The 24979-nt window shown below is 34.3% G+C and overlaps 1 protein-coding gene across 10 annotated transcripts in view; it reads left to right on the top strand.

The window, feature by feature from the left end:
- Positions 1-24979, top strand: part of EHBP1 (EH domain binding protein 1) — a 491141-nt gene that overhangs the window by 272337 nt on the left and 193825 nt on the right. For all 10 annotated transcript variants that reach the window (XM_060026512.1, XM_060026505.1, XM_060026507.1 and 7 more), the window contains 2 exons: positions 12741-12922; positions 15928-16067. In XM_060026512.1, coding sequence (XP_059882495.1) covers positions 12741-12922; positions 15928-16067 — 322 coding nt within the window. The remainder of the gene's footprint in view (positions 1-12740; positions 12923-15927; positions 16068-24979) is intronic.

Genomic DNA, 24979 nt, shown 5'->3' with positions numbered 1-24979 from the left:
GCAGAAAAATGTTCATTGCAGCATCATTTCTTAGTGACAAATATGAAGTGACCTAAATGTTAATGGGGACAGTTATGTACATTTGTGGTGTAACCATAGTTCAGAATATATGTGCAACTTCTAAAGTTTAGGTTTACAAATTTATAATGTTAACTTTAAAAGACATAAGGCTTTACAAACAGTATCATCTCAACTATTTAAAAATAACTAGAGAAAATATGTCAAAATATTAGCAGTGGTTTCAGCTAGTTGGTAAAGTTTTGAGTGATTCTTTTTTTGTACTACTCTCTGTGTTTATAATTTTCTGTGATGAATTTTCTCATAACGAGAAAAAAAGATATAGCATTAAAACAAGTGGTCAGCCTTAAAGAATTATGGGAGATGAAACCTAGGTGTGTAGAGACTAGAGAAATCCCGAGGCTATGGCAGTGGTCTGTTCATAGATGTTGATGCTTAAATTTAGGAAAAAGTGGCATTGGAGATGGAAAGAAAGGGTCCAGATTCTGGAAAGATTTAGCAGTTAGAGACAACTTGGTTTGGTGAGTCCTGAGAGTGGGAGGCTTGATGAATGGCGGTACAATTCACTGAGATGAGAACTCAGGAAAGAAACAGCCGAAGGGATGGAGAGGAGTTCAGTTTGGCTATGTTGTGTTTGTGATGTGGGTGAAAATAGACAGTGGGCACTTGAGTGCTTAGGTCTGGAACACAGGAGTAGGTCAGTCAGTTATGAAGATTTGGGAGTCATTATCAGCACAATCGTTCAAGTCCTGGCCATGAATAACAATGTTTGAGTACCAGGTCTTTAAACTAACAAATGATTCTAACTCCCTTAGAACACCTACTGAAAACTTACTTTAAAATATGGTAGTGTAGTTTCTGTTTAAGGTTAAAAAACTACATACAAGAATATGAGTAAACTTTTAGTGGCTTTCTTTAGGATTACAGGGTTGATATAATCTGCTGTTTGGCAATTTTATAGTAGACTTAATTTAAGGTCTCATATATATATATATTTTAATTTGGACAATCTGCAACTTATGTAGATATTTGACTTAAATACTTTAACTTGTATTTTTATGTATATCTGGAGTTTCCCTCTATTTGAGAAGGTTGAGGGTTTTTTTATTTAGATATTTTTAGAGGGATTTTAGATTTTATTCTAAAATCAATATAATAATTTTTATAAATGTTTTAAAGTACATATCTAAACTGATTTTCAATGTTGATTCTTTCAATTTACATTTGTGCTACCAAACTCTCTTCCATCTAACCATCTAAGTTGGTTATTTTAGCTGACATGGTTTCTAATTAAGTCTTTGTGGTTGAGAGAGCTCCTTATGGCATGTCTGCTTTAGCATTTAATTGCTCCATGGACTCCAAATTAAATTCTATAGTATCCCATTTTGGTCTGCTGATGAAGCAAAAATCTTTTCAGCATGGCCCAAGAAATGCAGTGCTTGTGACAGCTCAGAGGACTTAGCATCACAATTTTGAAAAAGTTAGGACAGTTTGACTTCTAGATTGACTTTTTATCACTTTAAAATGAAATTTAAAATGTTATCACAGAGTTAAATGAGAGCATGTTAGACACAAAATAGGCTCTCAACAAGTATTTGTAGAATAAAGCCAAATTGTTGACCTTGATATGTAGTGCACCAAATTATTTTGTTTTAGAAAGAACAAAGTCTTGGGAGTTTTTAGGTTGAATTTAAATGAAAAGTATCAGGAAACAAACGTGATAACTGTCAGAGAAGATATAAAGTGTTTTTGCACTGGGGTGACAGCTTAGATTAAGAAACTTCGAAGGTCTCATCTAGTTCCACGTTATCTCATTTGACAGTTTTGGTTCTTGAGTCAGTAGAGAAACTGGATGTTTACACAAATACTTGGGTGTGTTAGTTCTTTACTAAGAAATAATTCACATAGTCATAAGACAGGGGGCAAGATCTAATAACTGACTTTTAAGCATTAGTCTGATCTCATGTCTTTAGAATGCTGTTTCGAATTCTAGCTACCTGTCACTTCATTTCTTGGTTTTCTGATTCAGTAGTACAGAATCAGAACAGAATTTAGAGTTCTGATGGACAAGAATGAACAGAATCAGGCATTAGACTGTGAGATTCTAGAAAGGTATGTGCTGCAAGCATTGATTTACCATCAAGTACTTACTACTTGCTTACCGTGATGCTGAGACATAGCATATAAACAGGTAAAACAATAAGAGACTGGCATGATTGCATCGATGATCACAGGTTCACATCTAGAGAATTCCAATAAAATAAATTCTTAAACAATTTTAATAAGTCATTAAGAATTACTAAATTGAAGAGCTTAGGTCAATGTAAGACAAGTGAACCTGGTTGTGATGGTTATTTCTTTATCAAAATGCTCAGTTCTTTTCCTGTAAAATTCAAATGAAGAATTCTGCTTCTGGCAATGTGACAGACTAGATAGCATGAATAACACCCCTTTTGGAAAACAGCTAAAAAATCAGGTAAGATATGACCAAGTGATATTTATAAATGCACTCTTGAAGTGACCCAGATAGACAGAACCCAAAGAAGTCTTTTTTAAAAAGTTCAAAGCAGGACATCTAGAAGCTAAGCATTCATAGTAGCTTTCCCACTGAGGGGTTCTACTAAACCCATGACTTACTACTTTTACCGCTGCATGAAGATGCAGAAAAAGTCTGGTATCTCCCATTCCCCCAAGATGGAATGTCTAATAAGATCCTCTTGTTGCACAAAATTGACATCCCAGAGCTACACCATCAGTGTAAGGATGAAAAAGAAATGAACTCACTGCACAGAAGACAACAACAAGGAAAATTGCCTCTTCTATCCTTAGCATTAATGGGTAGAAGCAATATCATCCTTGAAAATTTATAGCCAAGATCTAGCCCTTACATGGGTTTCACTAAATATATTCTTGATGTTATAATAAAATTATTATTAAATTTTGTCCCTTGAGTACTAGTTTTTTAAATATTCTTTGTGACAAAAATAAGTAAGCACAAAGCAGTTATACTGCATTGCAAAGGACAAAGTTATTCAAGAAAAAGCACTTGTGTTATTGAGTTGTAAACTAAACTAAACACATTTTTATCCTGGAACACCATTTTTACTTGAAAAAACAGCTAAGAGGTAAACTTGTTATTCACACTTGGATATTTATTTGGTGAAGGTTTTCTTGAAACTGAACACAGTGAGCCTGCTACTTAAAGGTTAAGTGACTGAAATTGTTCGTTGCCAATGATAAAATTCAAGCTTTCAAGTGAAAATTAGAATTGTAAAAAATTATACTCACCACGTTAATTTTGATAGTTTCCCAATGCATAAAGATATATGTGATGGAACATATATATGATCTTTCCAACATCATACTGGAAGTCCTTGCTGATGCAGTAAGAGAAGAAAAGGAAATTAAAAGTATACAGATTGGGAAGGAAGATATAAAACTGTCTTTGTTCACAGAATGCATGATTATCTATGTAGGAAATCTGAAAGAATCAACAAAAAACCTTCTAGAACTAATGAGTCATTATAGCAGGGTTGCAGGATACAAGGTTTATATACAAAAGTCATTTGCTTTCCTATATACCAACAATGAACAAGAGGAATTTGAAATTAAAAGCATAATTCCATTTATATTATCACCCCCCCAAAATGAAATACTTAGCTATAAATCTAACAAAATATGTACAAGACCTATATGAGAAATACTACAAAACTCTGATGAACAGAATCAAAGAACTAAATAAATTGAGAGATATTCCATGTTCATGAATAGAAAGACTCAATATTGTCAAGATGTCACTTCTTTCCAACTTGATCTGTATATTCAGTGCAGTCCCAGTGAAAATCTCAGCAAGTTATATTATGGATATCAACAAACTGATTCTAAAGTTTATATGGAGAGGCAAAGACCCAGAATACCCAACATGGTAGTAAAAGAGAAGAACAATGTTGGAGGACCAACACTACCTAAAGTCAAGGGTTAAAACAAAGCTATAGTAATCAAGACAGTATGGTATTGGCAAAAGAATAGACACATAATGGAACAGAATTGCGAGCCCAGAAAGAGGCCCTCATAAATATAGTCAACTGGTCTTTGACAAAGGAGCAACACAGTGGAGCAAAGGTAGTCTTTTCAACAAATGGTGCTGGAACAACTGGACATCCACTTGCACAAAGATGAATCTAGACAGAGACTTTACACCCTTCACACAAATTAACTCAAAGTGGATCACAGACCTAAATGTAAAATGCAAAACTGTAAAACTCTGAGAAGGTAACACAGGACAAAACCTAGATGACCTTGGGTAGGATGATGCCTTTTTAGATACCACACCAAAGGTATGATCCATGAAAAAATAATGGGTAAGTTCGACTTCATCAAAATTGAAAGCTTTTGTTTTGCTAAAGAATGAGAAGACAAACCACAGACAGGGAGGAAATATTTGCAAAAGACACATCTGATAAAGGACTGTTATCCAAAATATACAAAGAAACAAATAAGAAAACAAACAACTCAATTTAAAAAATGTGGCAAAAACCTTAAGAGGCACCTCCCCGAAGAAGATATACAGGTGGCAAATAGGCATATGAAAAAAAAGCTCCACATCATATGTCATTAGGGAAATGCAAATTAAAACAAGATACCACCACACACCTCTTAGAATGGCCAAAATCTGTCACACTGACAACACCTAATGCTGGAGAGGATGTGGAGCAACAGGAACTCTCATGCATTGCTGGTGGGAATGCAAAATGGTACAGCCACTTTGGGACAGTTTGGCACTTTCTTACAAAATGAAACATACTCTTACCATATGATCCAGCATCTCCTTGATATTTACCCAAAGGAAATGAAAACCGTTGTCCACACAGAAACCTGCACATGGATGTTTATAGCAGCTTTATTCATAATTGCCAAAACTTGGAAGCAACCAAGATATTCTTCAGTAGATGAATGGATAAACTGTGGTACATACAGACAATAGAATATTATTCAGTGTTAAAAAGAAAAGCCATGGAGGAGCCTTAAATGCATATTACTGAATGAAAGAAGCCAATCTGAAAACGCTATATATACTGTATGATTCCAACTAGTTGATGTTCTGGAAAAGGCAAAACTATGGAGACAGTAAAAAGATCAGTGGTTGCTAGTGATGGGGTGTGGAGGAGATGAATAGGCAGAACACAGAGGATGATTAGGGCAGTGAAATACCCTATATATCATAATGATGGGTATATGTCATTAAAAATCTATCCAAACCAATAGAATGTACAGCCCGCGAGTGAACCCTAAAGTAAACTATGGACTTTGGGTGATTATGATATGTCAGTGTAGGTTTGTCTGTGGTAAACAGTTTACCATTCTGGTGAGTGATATTGATAATGGGGTAGGCTGTGCACGTGTGGGAGCAGGAGATCTATGGGAAATCTCTTTACCTCCCTCTCAGTTTTGTTGCACACCTCAAACTGCTCTAAAAATATAGTCTTAAAAAAGAAAGTATATATATTCCTCATAAAAATATGTTAACGTATGAGTTTATTAGTTATGTTTGAATGAACGAAATATTTTCTAAATTTCTGATATTTTTTAGTAGGGCAAATATTGACAGGCATAACCCACATAAACAAAAGCTCTTTGTAGTTCTCAATTAAAGCATGTAAAAGGGTCTTGAGATAAAAACATTTGAGAACCATTCATCTAAACTCTCCAGTAAAAGACAGATTATCAGACTGGATTCAAAAATTTTCTGGATACATGCTATTTACAAGAGACAATCCTAAAATAAAAGGTTATATCAGAAAGAGCAAGAGGAGCCTGCGATGAAGTCTGTGAGCAGCTTCTCAATTCTTTCACTTATTTATTTTTTGATTTGTGTCCTTTAGAAAATGTCCCATAACCTCACATTTGAAATTTCTACTGCTCTGTTTGTCCTTATCACATAGGAAATACCATGATTTGGTGCGATAGGTGACTTTGCATAAAAATGATCCTGTTGTGAAAATAGACAGCAGTGCATGCACACCAGTTAAATACTTTTAAAGACCCTGATCAATTATGAAAACTGATCATAAGTCAGGCTATAAAGCTTGTCTTAATACATTTTGAAAGATTAACATTACAAAAATTACATTCTGTGACCCTAAATCAATTAAATAGTAATCATTACATAAAGATAAGTAGAAAAACTCCATAAAGAAGAAAAAAGTTTATAAACATCTCATGAGTCAAAGAACTTGTAATGAAAGATTAGAAAATATTTAACTACAGAATAACAAAAATAATTCATACTAAAAATGTGAGACATATTTAAAGCAGTGCTTAGAGAAATATATAGCCTTAAATGCTTACATCAGGAAAGAAGTAATGCTCCGAATTCAGGAGTTAGAACAGAATATACCCAAGGAAAATAGGAATAAAGAGCAGCAGAAACTACTGAAATAGAAATATACATTCACTCCAAAGAATCAAGAAAGCTAAAAGTCACTGATTTGGAACGCCCAATGAAAGAGACAATTTATAACAAGCATTATCTAGGAACAAAAGAGTGTGAGAAGGCACAAACAGTGCTGGGAATAAAGAAATGTACAAAACGATAGATTCTGCAGAGATTAAAATAGTAAAAAGATATTTTAAATAGTTTTATGTTACTAAATTTGAAATATTGGCAGAATACTTATCTAAACTGATTTAGGGAGACATTGTACATCTACCTCTGTAATCATTAAAGAAATTTTATCAGTAATTAGAAACCTTTCCCAAAAGGAAACAGGCTTAGGTAACTTTGGATGTTTTTTGAATGTTTCCCAGGAATGTGGAGTTGCTTTAATTCTAGAAAATCTACTAATTTACCACATTAATCTGCCATAGATTCAAGGTTAAAAAAATCTTAAATTATCCCAAAAGATAAAGCTTTGGTAGTTAAGGCAATATTGTCTTGTTCTGAGGTTAGAACAATTGGCTAGTGGTACCAAATTAGAAATCATTGACCTGTATATTGAGACCAGATTTTTGGTAGAGTGGGCATTGTAGATGGGGGAAAGGATGGATATATGTGGACTATTTAATAAATAGTGCTGTGATAATTATTTACCCATAATTTTTTTAAAAGTGAAATTGGATCCCTATCTGAAAACGTACACAAAAATTAATTCCAGATGGCAATGACTCTTAAATATGAAAAGCAGAGGTATAAAAGTTTTGAAGGAGTGGGAGGAAAGCTTTATGACCTCAGGGTTGGGAAGATTTTCTCAAGCAAAATGCAAAACCACAAACCATAAAGGAAAATGTTGACTTTGAAATTGGGTTCATTCAAAAGATTCCACAAGGAATGAAAATACAAGCTAAAAACTGAAAGAAGATGTTAATAGCACATATAAGTGACAATGGATTCAGTACCAGAATGCATATGTAATTAGTAATCAAAAGATAAACAGCATGGTAGGAAAAAGTACAAAAGATTTCACAGAAGAGGAAACACGCGACCAATAAACTATGAAAGGATAATCGATGCATTAGTAATCAGGGGAATGCAATTAAGACTGTAGTAAGGTAATATTTAATAATCTCAGATTGGCAAAAATGAAAAAGAAAATACCAAGTGTTGATAAATGTGGAACAACGGAAACACTTAGGGAATGTAAATTAATAAAGCCACTTTGGATTACAATTTGACATTTTCTGGTAAAGCTGAACGTGTACATATCCTATGACCCATTCTTGAAATATATCCTAGGCAAATTCTTGCATGTGTGCATGAGGATATAGACATAAGAATATTGATAGCTTTGTTAATAATTCCATATAAATAAATAAAACTCAAACAACCATGTTCATCAACAGTAAAATGGATAGGCAAACTGTAGAATATTCATGTAATGGAATACTAGGAGCAGTGAAATTTAATGAATTACAGCTGTACACATCAACATAGATAAATATCAAGAACTTAGTGATGAACATAAGAAACAAGTTACAAAAATGTTAATGTTGTTTCATTATAAAAAGTTAAAAAGCATGCAGAACTAGACAATATATTCTTTTTTCATTTTTTGTTGTGGTAAAATATACATAACATAAAATTTACCGTTTTAAATATTTTTAAGTGTGCAGTTTGTGGCATTAACTACACTGACAGTATTGTGTGACCTTTACCACTGTCTGTTTCTGGAACTTTTTCATCATCCCAAATACAAACTCTTTACCCATTAAACAATAACTCTTCATCTCCCCTCCTCTCATTGCCTGGTAATCTCTGTTCTACCTTCTGTCTCTATAAATGTACCTATTTCTCATATAAGTGGAATCATACAATATCTGTCCTTTTGTGTCTGGCTTATTTCACTTAGTAAAATGTCCTCAGGGTTCATTCATGATGTAGCGTGTGTCAGAATTTCATTCCTTTTAAGGCTGAATATTCCAATGTATGGATATACCACTTTTTGTTTATCCATTCATTAGTAATATACTCTTTAGGGATGCATACATAGGTAGTATTCCTTTTTTGAAAACGGGAAGGGAAGAAGTAACCCAAAATTCAGGGTCTGGTTACCTTTGGAGGAGGGAATGGGACGGATGCAATTTCAGAGGGAAAATGAAGATTTTAAGGTACTGGTATTGTTCTATTTCTTGAGCAGGATGGTCGGTACAGGATGTTCATTTTATTATTCATTAAGTAGTACTTGTATATTTTATACTTTAGTATGTGTGATGTATTCCACAGTTTAAAAAAAACCTCAAATGATAATGCCATTAATTTTCAGTGTGTTATAAAAAACCTGATAATTAAGGTATTAGTACATGACAGAATTTTTTAGAACATTCTATGTAATAAAGCTCTGAAAAATCATAAAATCTAAGTAAGCTCCTTCTCTCCTTCCCCCAACCCCCAGTTTTCTTAATATGGGAGAAAGAGTTAAATTTCTAGCAGGTGGTTTATTTTATTTGATGTTTTAATAGGTAGAGAAAATCAGTCAAATATTTTAATAGGAGAGGCATTATATTAATTGTATTTATCTTGGGATACATAATAAATGAAACATTATATAATGAACTATTCTGTAATAAGACCCTAACTTGAATAATTTGGACAAGAGATGTTCTCTCCAGATGTTCTGGTCCATAAATATTAATAATAAATACTGTTTATTCAATACCTACTATATGCTAAAAACTCTACTAGGTATTTTCATATGTTACTGCAAGAATTTATTTAGGACATATTTCTAGGATGGGAATTATTGCTGAGTCATAAAGTATTCATCTGTTCAACTTTACGAGGTAATGTCAAATTGTTTTCCAAAATGGCTGTATCCATCAAAACTCTCTCCAGTAGTGTTAAGAGAGTTTGCATTGTCCCTCATCCTTATTAACACTTGGTATTATCCAAACTTGAAAATACTTGCCAGTCTGAGAGTGTGAAACTGAGGCTCAGATACGTGAAGAAATATGCCAAAGATTAGCTAGTGAATAAGTGCTGGTGTCACATTCTAATTCAGATTTGTCTGATTACAACTGTAATAAGGTGGAATCTCAAAGAAATGGAAATATATAGGCTAAGTCTTTTTTATAACAGAGAATAGTTATGAAAAATGAGATTAAAATTTCTTTTATGTAGTAATTTCCTTAGGGGAAGTATTTCTGAAAGTGTGATTTTCGATTAACTGGATCAGAATCACCTGGTAGAAGGGGTGTGCTTCTGGGAGGGACAGGATGGGAAATAGGAGGGGGGTACTTATTATTTTTAGAAATGCAGCAGATTCTTGAGCCCATCTCTAGTTTTACTAGTTCAGGATCTCTAGGGGTGAGATCCAGGTATCTAAACTATCTAAAGCTTTCTTAGTTTTATTTTTGTTTTTTAATAAGCACTGAAGTTTAAGAACTTCTGCTTTAGGGATTTTGAAGTAATTCCCCGAATACTGCCAGGTTCACATACAAACAGAGGTATAAACATGAGCCCAGAGTCAGAAACTTAGTCTTAGACATATGTAAACATTCACTTCTTATTGACTTCTGTTATCTAGCGTCCTTTCTCTAAGGGTTCCTCTTACTGTTTCTTTCTTTTACTTCTCTCCTCTTATCCAACCTTCATGCGAAATGAAATAGCATTAGGACTTTGACAACAGTATAATTCTCTCTAAACTCTCTCTGCCAGGCTGACCCCTGGTGTTTTAAGGAAGGACAAAAGTGTACGAAAGACATATAGCAGTGCAATCAGTTATTTTATTCTTCGTTACAGAACTGATGATAACAATGATATCAATTTTGGGTGGGTAAATATATAAACTTGATGGTTATAAACAGTGAAAATTCATGGAGCTGGGGTTAGAGCCATGAAAGATACTTATGTCTTTCTCATTATTGTTCTTGTAAAAAATGCATTTTCTATGACTAGCTAATTTTAAAGAGGAAAACAATGACTGAGCTGGGTAAAGAATTACTAGAAACATCATTTAGGCCCCTTTTCCCATCAAGGACACAGACTCTAAGTGAGATCCTATGTTAATATTAGAAATGGATGTTGTAGACTCAAAAGAGCTCTATTCTGCTCACCTGCTCAGACCTTACAAGGGGCCATTTTCATTGTTGCTGAGCAAGTAATTGCTTAATTAAGTGGTACAGCTAATTCTATTGTGTTTAGAATTTAGTAGCTTTCATTTCCTTTTGTTTCAGAGATACCAATATACCAAATACTTTAAAACTCTCTGAGTTCAGCAGAAAACCTTTCTACATAATTTTTACCTTAAAAATGAAATTGACAGAATGTTAATCATCAAAACTAGATTTTGCAGGAATCATCCTTAAACTAGGCTTTCAAAATTATGCTCATTTCCAAGTTATCTTAATTTTTATAGTTTGATTATCTGGTTATAAAATTAAATAATTACTCTTAAGGGATCAATGTCATATTTCATGAAACAGATTTGTTTAACAAATCTGAAAATAATATGTAGCAATTTTTATGTCATGCTTTCAAAACAGAGGCTTTAAATCCTATATTTTATGTAGTAGTTGTTAGCTATTCTAAAGGTACAATAAGAGATTATTGTTCATATCAGTGTAATAAATTGATACTCCCTGATCATACTTTTTCATTTTGCACATTGTCAGAACCTTGGACCTTAATCTTATTCTTTGATTGACAGTAGCGGCCAGGGAAAGAACACTTGTATTGTTTGGGATAGTCACATCTGTTCAACTTGATTCAGTTGAGGGTATTTGCATATTCTTAAGTATTTCTTCTGAGAGGGCTTAAATCCTTCTCAAGAGCTTGATGCATTTTTGAAATTCATTCATAAAGTATCTACATGCACTAATAGTCCTGTATAATATTGCTGTGCATAATCTGACAGATAAGACCACATTTTAAAACAAGGTATTCTTTAGGGATACTACGTTACATTTTTACTTGTTCTGCTGGCAGAAATGTCATTTTTTTGGAAAAAGGCCATTTTAATATTTTGATTAAATTAATATATCCTTATTTTAGGCAAGTTTGTCAATCATAGGACAAATAAGGATTTATTAAATAATAATTCAGAAGTTAATGGTAGTTTTTTCTGCCTTGGTTGGAAAATTGAGTAATTTTATAGAAAACCATTGTAGAGTTTGAATGGATATCTATTTGGTCTCCTTATTTTATAGGGAAGATTACCAAGGCTCAAGTTTACTGACTTACTCAAGGTCACACTGCTTGGAAATTAGGTTTTATTTTAGGTCTGAACTCTCAGAGCAGTAAAGCCCAAGGATTGCTGGTATATGACTTTGGGTTTACATTATTTATATATTACCCTATATCTAGGATTTCCCCCTACCATTAGAATACATAGTCAAGAATTATGTCTTATTCATCTTCATATCTTTCCAGAATTGACACCATGTCTTATACATAGTTAATGCCCAGTCATTATTTTGCTGTTCTGTTTTCATTATTTTCCTAGTCTATTATGCTATAAAGGATAATTTTGAAATGAGATAGCTTATTAATGGAATGTTAAAAATCTTTGATAGCAAATAGGTTTCATTTTGTGTTCCATTTCTAGTGAATTGGCAAGAGCTGTATGGAGAAGACTTGAGATCTGCAGGGGTCGATTAGCAGTGTCCACCACAGGCATAGGATAAGAGAACCCAATTCTTTCTAACTTGATTTATGTGATCTTAGGGAAGGAAGAGAGGACTTTAGACTGGAGTGAGCAGAAAAGACCCTGGGAAGAATTAAGTCTCAAAGTGCAGGATAGATAGAATTCAGAGACTGCAGAAAAAACGAGGTAGAATGCCACAGAGGCTGGGGTTCTATAAGAAACTGGAATTGTTCAGAAAGAAGAGATACCGCTAGGGTACATTAAATATAATTAAAGTAAGGGAAACAATTGTTGAGTACTTTTGATACCTAGCCTTGTGCTAGATCCTCTTTTTACAGGAACCCTGGAGACCTTCTGTCCTAGTTTGCATTCCTTGCTTTTCCTTTCCTGAGATATTTAGGATTGTTCTAGTCTTCCCTTATTTCTCTGAGACAGCTCTCTCCAATTTTCTATCTGCCTTACTTACTTAAAGATATGAAAGTTGTGATATAACCTTATTACAATTTTTTTCAACATTATGTTATAGGAATTCATTGGAAAGGGAAGTCTCAACTGCTATTTAATCATATTATTAAAAGAACATTCAAAAATATTTGGCTGTAAAGTAAGTAACTCCAAATTACATAATGATTTTTTACCTTCCAGGAATCCCCTTCTGGTCGAAGGAAAGCTCTTGCTACCACCAGCATCAACATGAAACAGTATGCAAGCCCAATGCCAACTCAGACTGATGTCAAGTTAAAATTCAAGCCATTGTCTAAAAAAGTTGTATCTGCCACTCTTCAGTTTTCATTATCTTGCATTTTCCTTCGGGAAGGAAAAGCCACGTAAGTTTCTTTTATCAAATAAGCTGTTTTAGAGTATATTTTAAAACACGGTGCGTAAATAGCTTTTGACTTAGTAAACTGTTAACAGTTGAGAATATCCTACTGCATACCTATCATTCCGGCCAATTCTTTGTTTCAGAGGCTGAATTAGATGTACTCCTTGTTATTTATAGTCTCTTTCAACTCTAGAGAATGATCAATAATATAAAAATGACTATAGCAATTTTCAAAAATTTAAATTGTATATTATAGGTTATCATAAGGGTCTGTTTTATATTTCAGTGTCTTCAGTGTAAGTAGTTGTACTCTGGAGTCCACAGTTCAATTTGTAGAGCTGTTTGATGCAGCTGAGGCATGAGAGGAAGCCAAAATGAAAAGTTTAGGATAAGAGGAATGAAAGAATTAAAGGAACTTTTGCCAATGCATATTCTTTGGCTCAGCCTTCCAATACTTGTATAGGAAGGTACAGTACAGTTACATAACCAGTTTGCTATGACCATTATCTTTTTCAAATATCACTTCTTAAGCACTGAATAGGCATTGCACAAAGATAACTCCTACACCCAGTTCTAGTCTCCTAAAAGAGTAAAATTCTAACTGATTAAAAAGAGGTAAACAGGGCTTCCCTGGTGGCTCAGTGGTTGAGAGTCCGCCTGCTGATTCAGGGGACGCGGGTTCGTGCCCCAGTCCGGGAAGATCCCACGTGCCACGGAGCGGCTGGGCCCGTGGGCCGTGACCACTGAGCCTGCGCGTCCGGAGCCTGTGCTCCGCAACAGGAGAGGCCACAACAGTGAGAGGCCCGCATACCAGAAAAAAAAAGAAAAAAGAAAAAAGAGGTAAACATACCTAGAACAGGAAAAAATTAGTATTATTTATCTTAGTTGTTCCATACAGTCAAATCAATGGTAAGTGTGAGTTTTGGGTGTAATGAAAGGGTTAGCGCCTACTTGGAGTGGAAAATCAGTGAGAGGAGAAATGGAAATTCTGTGCCTGAGACTTAAAAGGTGATAGGAAGAAGGCAGCTATGAACATTTCAGTCTAATCTGCATCACAGTTCTGAATGTGTTTGACTTAGTGGAATGTGGTTACTATAATTGGCCATGTCTACTTGACTGATTAGACTGGATTCTGTGCGTCAGTCAAAAAGAGATGTTTGGCACTCATCTACAGGGCAACAAATGACTTGGTAGATAACAGTAAGCCTCTTCTCTAGAAAGTTGGCTTCTATGTGAGTGTGGTGGAGGGACAGTGCAGGATGGAAGCAATTAGTCTTTCATCTCAGGACTTTAAATTGTAGACTTAAATATTGAAAAGTTTAAAATAAAGACCTTACTCTGAAGTTCAAGCCAAAATGAAAGGAAAGGAAACACAGAAAGAAGAGAGAAAAAGTCAGAGAAGATCTTTTGAAGGTGGACTCCTTTCCGCTGGGCAGAAGCAGTAAGTGATTTAGCACCATTCATTGGAATTTGGGTGAGAGGAAATTCAAACTAAATGTCTCAATTTGAGTGGAGAATGCTCTCAGAACACCCTAAACCACCTCTCTATCTCCTCATTCCTTGCCTACTCACCTTTCCCAAAGAAGAATGTTCAGGGTGAAAATATAGGAGATAAAATTAAGCAAGTTAACATTTTAAGAACAGTGTTATATATTGAAATTATACCCTGGTGATGGGAAAGCAGTTTGTAAGACATTCATATAAGGTAATACAACTGTTTTTGTCCATGCAGACTTTGTGCCACTAAATTTGTCTTAAAAGGGGGAAATGATTTTGTTAACTCTAAGCTTATATGAGATAAAATGCAAAGAATTTCAAAAACCAATTTAGCCTGCAAAATCATACCATATTTAGAAGTGAATTTTTTTTTTTTTTCCCCGGTACGCGGGCCTCTCACTGTTGTGGCCTCTCCCGTTGCGGAGCACAGGCTCCGACGCGCAGGCTCAGCGGCCATGGCTCACAGGCCCAGCCGCTCTGCGGCATGTGGGATCTTCCCGGACTGGGACACGAACCCATGTCCCCTGCATCGGCAGGCGGACTCTCAACCACTGCGCCACCAGGGAAGCCCTAGAAGTGAATGTTAACAAGCATTACTTTGCAAAGGAAACAGTGGTTTGGTTTTGTTTTTATTTTATTGTGGTAAAAACATGAGAAACAGTGTTTTAATTCAGTTTTCTGAATTTGGAGGAAGTATAGCTGATTGAAATTTAGTTTGTATGTATCATGTTAGAAATATGTTTCATTCACTGTAGTTTATTTGAAATTTAAAGTAAAATAATAGGTCAAGAAAACTTAAATTATTTAACATTTAGAGTATTTAATATAAACTTTAAATTTATACTTAAAATACTTCAAGATATAAAAACATATTTACATTTTGTCAAATGTATGGTATTTAACTAACCCAAGTCATTTTCTATCCTGTAATTCTTAAAAAGGCTAGGCTTTTGGGTGCTAGTTCAATTACTGTAGTTTTTTAACTTTAGGGGAGTTTTAACTCCTTTGAGAAAAATGCACAGTTAAACAAGATTTAAATATAATTTACAGGGGTTTACCACTTCTTTTTACTCCTACCCACAAAACCAAAAGGGTTCATAGACTTCAGATTAAGAATTTCTATTCTAATTCCTTCTGCAAACTTGAATATTTTTAAAGTCTAGATCTCATCTGATTTGCAAACTATCCCATTGTTTTATGAAACAAGTTTTTGTTTCCAGACTTCACGATCAGAAAACCATACTTTAATTCCATGAAGAAAATTTTAGATCTGCAGCACAGAATTAAACTAACTCCTAACCAGTTAGTTTTAATCCTGTTTGCTTTCTATTAATTCAATGTGCCATTTAAAAATTAATGAATGAATATTTAGATTGCTCAGTAGTTTTGTATAACTGTTTAAAAAGTCTTGTTAATGTTTAGAAAGAAGAAATGTATTAATATTATTTTCTTAAGAAACAACCCTTTTGAAGGTAATGTCATTTAATAAATTGTGTATTATCATTGATATAGGGATGAAGACATGCAAAGTTTGGCTAGTTTGATGAGTATGAAGCAAGCTGACATTGGCAATTTAGATGACTTTGAGGAAGATAATGAAGATGATGATGAGAACCGAGTGAACCAAGAGGAAAAGGCAGCAAAAATTACAGGTTGGTGTTATTTGCATTAAACTAAAAATTTATCTGTTTTTTTTGCAGAGTTGAAAAACTCATTCTTGTTTCCCAGGAAAAAACAACTCCACTAACAAGGTATTGTTTCTTTCCCAAGGCTTCTTAATATAATATACCATTTAGCTCTCTGGAAACTTTACATGCTGATGGAAATAACAGATTTTAGCAGTTTAAGATCAAGTCCAAGGCTAGCCAAGAAAGCATCAAACTTTATTGGAACTACTGATTATAGTATAAAGTAGCCTAAAGATGTTCATACTTATTTTGTCAATGTATGGATGAACCCTCTATAAGTAAAAATCTGTCTTAAGGGTAAGATGAGAAGATGCATTGGCTACCTTCTCCTAGCTCCTGTTCATTTATTCACATAAATTGTATGGACATTCTTTGTTTTGAATTTGTACACATCTTATGTATCCTTATATCTAGACACTTCCATGCAAGTATTTCTTATAGCTGGTTTGATCAAACTACTAAGATGGTAAGTGGTTAGAACCTCTTTGTATTAATTGGTCAATAAATGTTTATCATCAATCTGGCTAGCACCCTTAAGGAACTGATGTTACACCTTTATTATTGGAGTGAAAATCAAGCACTGTATAATACTCCTTTCATCTAATAAATTGCTGTAAATTTCTGGATTGTTATCCCTTGACTTCTATCATCTGTTCACGTCTTGGTGACTTTTCCAAATTCATTGGACATTTTGGCACCCATCTCTTGGCTTTGCCTAAATTCTTGCTATCGTATGGGGGAATTCCATTGATCACATGGATGACCAATTTAATTTCTTAGTCAAAAACTTCTGTGACTTCCTCAACTCCAGTGACCTTCATCTCTACAATACTTCTGTTATAAGGAATTGATCAGACTTGTATGCAAAGACAGATGTTTTGTCCTGAGCAAATTTTATAAATTGCGGTTGACCCTTAAACAACACTGGTTTGAACTGCATAGGTCCACTTGTATGTAGATATTTTTCAATAGTAAATACTGAGTGCTACACGATCTGTAGATGCAAATATGTAAGAACTGAGGACTTGGAGGAAGCATGAATACAGAGGGCCGACTATAAGTTATATGTGGATTTTCCACTGTACAGAGGGTTGATGCCCCTAAACTCTGTTTTATTCAAGGGTCAACTGTATTATTTTCTAATTTATGATTGCCATTTTGATTTCCTATTTAACCCAGGAATGTTTAGGAGAATGTGCTTTGTCGTGGGTTGTGTTTATTTCTAGTTTGTTTATTTCTAGTTTAATTTAATTCAAATAAGATTCTGAAGCCTGTCATATTTCAATTTTTTTTAAATATGATTGAGATCTTTTTCTTTGTAGTGTAGATACATGATCTGTTTTTGTAAATTTTCCATAAATATCTTTTTACATGTATATTCTATTTGTCAGATTCAGCATGTAGCTATTAGACCAAACTTTACATTTATATTATTTAGTCATTTATATTCTTATGCCTTTTGTATAGTTCATCAGTGAAAGACAGAGAACTTCAGTCCTAAATTATTTAGTTTATAAAAAAATATTCTCTTATACCTTCATCGTGGATTATAATTTGATCAGTTTGCCCCATTTAATGCCTCTTGCCTTGAATTTTTGCCTGATATTGATATTTATAATCCATGCCTTCTTTGTACTTGGTGTATTTATCACTTTATTTTTAATCCTCTCTGTGTTAAATAGTTCTCTTTATAAACAGTATTTGGTTGTATTTCTTGATAACTGACATACTTAATTTCACTTATATTACTTTATACTTTTATTTGGGAATTTTCTTATTATTTTTTTCCCACCCACCGCTTATATTTTGCCATTCTCAAATGTTCATTTAAGCATTTTTTAATAGAGTAATTTGGAAGTTATGTATCCTCTGTTTTCATTTTGGAATAGTATCCTCTAAAATAAATAAGCTAGAGGGATAACTGAATGAACCTGTATTTCTCTACTAACATTAAAAATGAAACAGAATGTGTTGACTCACCTTGTGAGATTCAATATGATTCTCTCCTTTCTTTATTTGAATTTCTCCCTTCAACCCCTCCTGGCTATTATTTTTATTTCAATAACATTTTGGGTTTCTTTTTTCAATAATAAGTGCTGACATTTGCGTTGTTTATAATGTCAGCAAAATCATACAATACTTTTTAAAATGCCATGTCTTTGCTATCTTTGAGTTCTTTGTTTTATTTGGCTAGTTGGAGTGCTTAGGAGGGTAAGTTGGTGTCCTTCCCTTCCACCGCCAGTGACTTCCCACCTATCCTTCAAATTTTAATTCTTTTGCCACATCCTCTAAGAAGCCTTTCATGGCCTCTCCATCTTAAACTTGATCACTCTATCCTTTGTGCTACTGCTGTACCATTTAAAAATGCAGGCATTTTCTTACAGCATGAGTTTTTTATAATTCCAATGGAATGTGATTTGACCTTTTAATTAGAGAATATGGTTTATTCTTTGTATATGACTTTTGGTTAAAACTAAATCTCAACTAGGCACTAATACCATAAGTAGCAATCAGAAAACCACACATTTTCATAGTCATAGTTGTTTTGAGCAATGTACTGTTTTCATCATAGCAATGGGAAAAAAAGGTGATAGCAGCATGTCACAAGTTCTGTGCTGAAAAGAAAAGAAAGGACATATTTTGAGCAAAATACAGATTTAATGAAAGGATTCAGTAATAACTAAATTTTATAACTGAACTCTTGTCTTAGTCCATTTGGGCTGCTATAACAAAATACCGTAGATTGGGTACCTTATAAACAACAGAAATTTGTTCCTCACAGCTCTGGAGGCTGGAAGCCTGAGATCAAGGTGTCAACATGGTCGGATAAGGACCATCTTCTGGGTCACAGACTTTTCATTGTATTCCTTACGTGGTGAAAGGGGACAGGGAACTCTTTTGGGTCTCTTTTATAATGGCATTAATGTCATTCATGAGGACTCTGCCCTCATAACCTAATCACCTCCCAAAGGCCCCACCTCCATCACATTGGGAATTAGGATTTCAACTTATTAATTTTGAGGGACACAAACATTCATACCATAGCAACCCTTATTGCTTAAACATACATATATATACCTTAATTTCTAAAATTTCCACTGCAGAAATAACTTTTTTAGATAGCCTAAAATTCTCTGACCCTAATTGAAGCAATCGTTTTAATGCAATTTATGATGATCCAGAATTTCTTCAGAATGCCACCAGTTTGTGTTATTATTTATTTATGTATTTACTGTCCATATTTTATGAAATTCCTTCAAGGTAGAGACTATGTTCTGATCATTTTTTCGTCTCTAGCTTCTAGCATATTGTCTGGAACACATTGAGAGTTTAAAATATGTTAACTGGAAGGCCATAAATGAGAGGGCTTCCATCTCCTATTGTAGCCCGTATTAATCACTCTGTCTTGTTATCTTGTTCCATTCATTTTGACCTTTGATCATATACTGTCTTATGTAAGATGGGATGGTCCCATTTTATGGAAAGAATGTGATCTGGAGGAGACACATAATTCAGACCTTAAATAATTCAAGACTAGTTTCCCAAAAGTAATGAATATAAAATGTGTGTTGAGGGAGCATAGTTAAGTAGGGACAGTGGGTGATTACATTCATGTTCTAAGTCAGTAAACCCATAATCATTGTAACATACCTATGCTTTGATGTTACACTTTTTTCTCAGCATTATCTATTATATTTGCAGAGGACAATCAGTTAAGTTAATTGCACAGCATTTGTCAGTTGTTTGGCTTCCTGAGTTGCATTTTTTAGCACCTGTAAATTCCATTCCAAAGTTAACTTTCAGGAATATTTTTCCAGCCCCAGCACTACCACTCTAAAACTGTTTAAGTAAAATAGTTTTAAGATAATAAAAACTATATTAAAATTTAACAATAGTAACGTTTGAATAATAGCTTAAGAGTAAACAAAATTAATGTATTTTATAAACGTGGTACAAATAAAGTATGGTGGGTATTTTTATTTACCAGCTAAAGTGGCAGTAACTTAAACACAGCTTATGTTCACACTTTCTTGCAGCTTTAAAAATTGTTGACACAATTTTTATGGAGGAAGGAATTATTATTTAAAATTTTGCCTATATTAAGTATATATTATAAATGCATAAAATACAATCACATTATATCAATAAAATTATATGGGTACATTATTTCGTCAACTAAGATGCAAGCTTCTTGAAGAAACAGACTGTTAGAATTATTTGGGGTGTATCTTAGATTGACACCTAGAGGCTGTTCATTTAGCCTGTGCTCTTGTGGAGTATGGCTGTAAATCATTAGTAATTGACAAAGTATATCTTCTGAAATTACAAACTTTACTAGAAGTAAAAGTAAATTCATGGTATATATATTTAGACTGATCACAAGCCCCTACTCTGTCTGTGTGAGACAGAATTCACTGCTAACTGGATACAGGGACTGGCTCTTAGGCAGGAAACTTTTATTGAAGTTACCTGTATAGATGTCTTCTGCAGAGGTGCAGCACCCATGGATGGGCAATTGGAAAAATCACTGAAATGTAGTGGGAGTGATTGACCTTGGAGTTGGAAGAACAAAGCTTTTGAATGGATAGTTTACTGTAGCTGGTATTGGAAATTATATATGGTTTCAAAACAATGCCTCCATCTATATGGCATCCTCACAATGCTTGAACCAGTTTTTGGTGATATGACCATCTTTGGGATTCATGTTCAATTTCTGAATACACACCAACAGAAAGGGGAAGAAAAAGACATTCTGCGTAAGTGACAAAGTCCTACTGAATGTAGGTCAGAAAATTAGGTTTAAACAAAACAGTTTACAACAGAGCATTATTGGGGAAACCAGACATCATGAGACACCTGAAAGGCCCCTGGTATACTTATAATTGTGGCAAAGATCAGCAAGGATTCTAGTTAGGCATTCAGACTCACAGGACCTGAACAGCCCAAACTTAGTATTAGATTCATTTAGGAGGATATTGGACAGGAAACAGCATTCAGCAGAGCATTCCTCTTTCACTGGAGTTTTCATGGCAGCCTAGGTACTGTTCTTTGACCTCTCCCCCAAATGACAACTTGGGTACAAGGAGACAACATCCACATAGTTAGGAGCAGGGATTACCTTGACTTAGAATCTTCATATTGCACAAGAACTGATATCTTTTGTAATAGTTTGATAGGTATAGTTTTCAGGGTCCCTGTAAGGGACATGCTCAGTTACGAGAGTCTCCACAATTAGAGAAGCTCAAGCTGTGGCCTTCCATCAGGCATATAGTCCATTTAGAGTCCTCCCATCCAGATGCAGTTTATAAATCAGGATTTATTTTTACCATAAGCATGTTGCCTGGTGTTTGTTAATCCTTTTCCTATAGTTGGTAAAGTTAATTCAGGAGTAGGAAGAGAGAGTGACATATTGGCCACCTTCAGGGAACAGAATCTTACAGCACAGATGGTAGTAGAGGAGATAACAGTTCATATTTGAGGATCTTAGTAGAGGAGATAACAGTTCATATTTGAGGATCTAGAGTTGATTATGGTATGACTCAGCCCTCTGAGATTAAATGTCCTACTTGCTAGGGCTCTGAATGGGGATAAATAGGTCTCTTTTCTTAGATTAAAAGGGTCCTCAGAATAAACTTGGGGCCCTGGTCAGAAAATACATCCATTAATTTGCTTCTGGTTTTTACTTGGGCATTTACTCTCCGGTACCTAGGAGACTGATTAACAAAATCATAGAATTGCTGTGGACTCTCTAAAGTAAAATAATTTAAAATGGCCACCTATTTTGGAGATCTGTGTGAAGGATGAGAATTTCTGGAATACTGCATCTGTTATCTAGGTTTTAAGGTTGGAAAATAGGGTAGAAGCAGAGAGGTGGGGCATTTCTAGTCCCTTGAGCTAAAAAGTTTGTAAGGTACAAGCTACCTCTTTCTTAAAGGAGCTTGAGACCCTGGGGTGAGAGACTGAAGAAAGCAAGAGTATCTCTTCCCAATGTTTAGAACTCAAATGTGTCAACTCAGAGAATAGTAGAAGTGGCAGAAGATAGAGATTACAAATTCAGCCTACTTTCTACATCACTCTTAATCCCTAATGCTGCTTTGTTTGTACTAAGGACAACTGAACATTCTCTGGCACCCCTTACAAGACTCTGGAAGAATTCTGTGGATACTGAGAGCCCATCTGACAGGGCCAGGATGGAAGTAAGAGCTCTGAAGGAGAAGTTAGAAGCTCTCCAATATTTATTTAGGGAAGGAGCCAGGAGATAATTAATATTTAAGTACCAATATGCATTCTTTAAGGGTTTATCCTAGGAATGCAATGTCGGTTTAACCATATAACAGAATAAAGGAGAAAAACCATGTAATCATCGTAATAGATGCAGAAAGGAGCATTTGAAGAAATTCAGTACTGAGTTTCTCAGCAAAGTTTTAATGTAAAGAAATTTCTTCATTTTGATAAATAGCATATATGGTGAGCTACAACTAACATCATATTTAATGATGAAACACTGAACACTTTTCCTCCAAAGATTGGGATCAAGGCAAGGATGTTTGCTGTCACTACTTTCATTCAATATTGTACTTAGCAAGGACACAGATGCAAAATCAATATAGAAAATTTATATTTTTATATATGAACAACAAACATTTGGAAGATGAAATTAACAAAACAATTTCATTTACAATGGAGGCTAAGAATAACATAGACTACTTAGAAATAAATTTAACAAAAGATGTGGAAAAACCTCTACCCTGAAAACTATATTACTGAAGGTAATTAAAGAAGGTCTTAATAAATAGAGATTCTCTGTTCATAGATTAGAGAACTCAATATTGTAAAGATGTTACTTTTTCCCAAATCTATAGATTCAACTCAGTGCCATTCATAATCATAGCAGGTTTTTTTAAAAAAAAGAAATTGAAAAGCTGATTCTAAAATATAATTGGAAATGCAAAGGAACTGAATAGCCAAAATAATCTTGAAAAAGAACAGGATTGTTAATACTATCTGACATCAAGATTTACTGTAAAGCTGTAATAATCAAGATAGTATGATACTGGCATAGGATAGACAGATCAGTGGAACAAAACAGAAAATCCTAAAATAGACTCAAACTTACCTGGTCAATTAATTTTTAGCAAAGGTGCAGCATAATTCAGTAGAGAAAGGAAAATATTTTCAACAGATGATGCTGAAACACCTAGATGTCCATATGGAAAAAATGAGCCTCAATTCCTACACAGACACAAACATTAATTCAAGGTAGATCATGGACCTAAATGTAAAAGCTAAAGCTATAAAACTTCTGAAAAATAAAAAAATATATTTGTGACCTGAGAGTGGGCACAGGGTTCTTACATTCTTACACAAGACACAGAAAGTAATAACCATGAAAGAAAAACTTGATGAATTAGACTTTATCAAAATTTTAAACACATGGTTATTGAAATAGACCATTAAGAAAATGTATGTGCAAGTTACAGACTAGAAGAAAATATTCATAAAGTATATATCTGACACAGGCTTGTATCCAGAATAGATTTTTTTAATGTCCTACAACTCAATAATAATAAAAGACAACCCTATTTTTTTTTTTTTTTGTAATGGGCAAGGATTCAAACCTGTTGTTCACAAAGAAAGATACACCATTGGCCAGTAAGCATATGAAAATGTTCTCAGTGTCACTTTTCATCAGGGAAGAGCAAATTAAAATAATCATGAAACACAACTCCACACCCACCAGAGTGGTTAAAATTTAAAAGACTGGCAATAAATTCTAAATGTCAGTAAGGATGTGGACCAAATGGAACTCTCATCCATTGTTCATAAAGAGTATAATGGTAAGATCACTTAGGAAGTTTTTTATAACACTAAACGTATACCTACCTTCTAACCCAGCAATTCCACTCCTTGATATTTATCCAAAAGAAATGAAAACATACATCCACAAAAAGACTAGTACAAAAATATTCATAATATTTTTATTCATAACAGCCCCAAACTGGAAACAGCTCAGGTGTATGTACAGCAACAGGAGAATGGCTAAGCTGTATTATATTTGTGAATGGAATACTATTCAGCAATAAAAATGAGCTATTGATGCATTCAACGACATGGATATATGTCAAAACCATTATACTGAATGAAAGAGGTTTTATATAAAAGAGTATATACTGTATGATTCCATTTACATGGTGTTCTGGAAGAGGCAAAACTAATCCTATATTAAAAACGTTAGAATAGTTATAGCTGGTGGGTTTGGGGATTGACTGAAAAGAGGCATGAGATTTTTTTATTGTGGGGGGTGTGTGATGCAATGTTCTTCCTCTTGGGTCACGTGGGTGTATACATTTTTCAAAATTCATTGAATTGTACAGTTTAATATTTGTGCCTTTCATATATGTGCATAAGTAAAATACTGGAAGGTTAACATAAAAGTTATAATAAATATGTTAGATTAGTAAGAAAATGAATGATTTCAACTTTCTGATTTATTGATCTACTGTGTGATAGCTAATCTTCAAAGATTGTCCTCCAATGAAACAAGCCTCCCAGTATTCATGCCCTTTTTTATAGTCCCCTCCCTGTCTTCTGGGCTGGCCCTGTAAATCACTTTTAACCAGTAGAATGCAGTGGGGAAGTGACACTTTGTAACTTCTAAAGCTAAGTTATAAAATGCCTTGTAGCTTCTACCTGGGACTCTTCTAGTGCATTCTCTAGGGGATACCAGCTGCCATGTAAAAACTCCATCTACCCCAAGATTGCTATGCTGAGAGGAACCCCAAACTACCCATATGGACAGGCCACTTGAGAGAGAGAGAGAGAGAGAGATGCCTGGCCAGACCCCAGTTGTTCCTGCCTCTCAGCTGAAACACCAA

The sequence above is a fragment of the Delphinus delphis genome, chromosome 12, assembly GCF_949987515.2.
Source record: "Delphinus delphis chromosome 12, mDelDel1.2, whole genome shotgun sequence".
NCBI classification, from domain to species: domain Eukaryota; kingdom Metazoa; phylum Chordata; class Mammalia; order Artiodactyla; family Delphinidae; genus Delphinus; species Delphinus delphis.
This window is presented reverse-complemented; position numbering and strand designations above follow the sequence as displayed.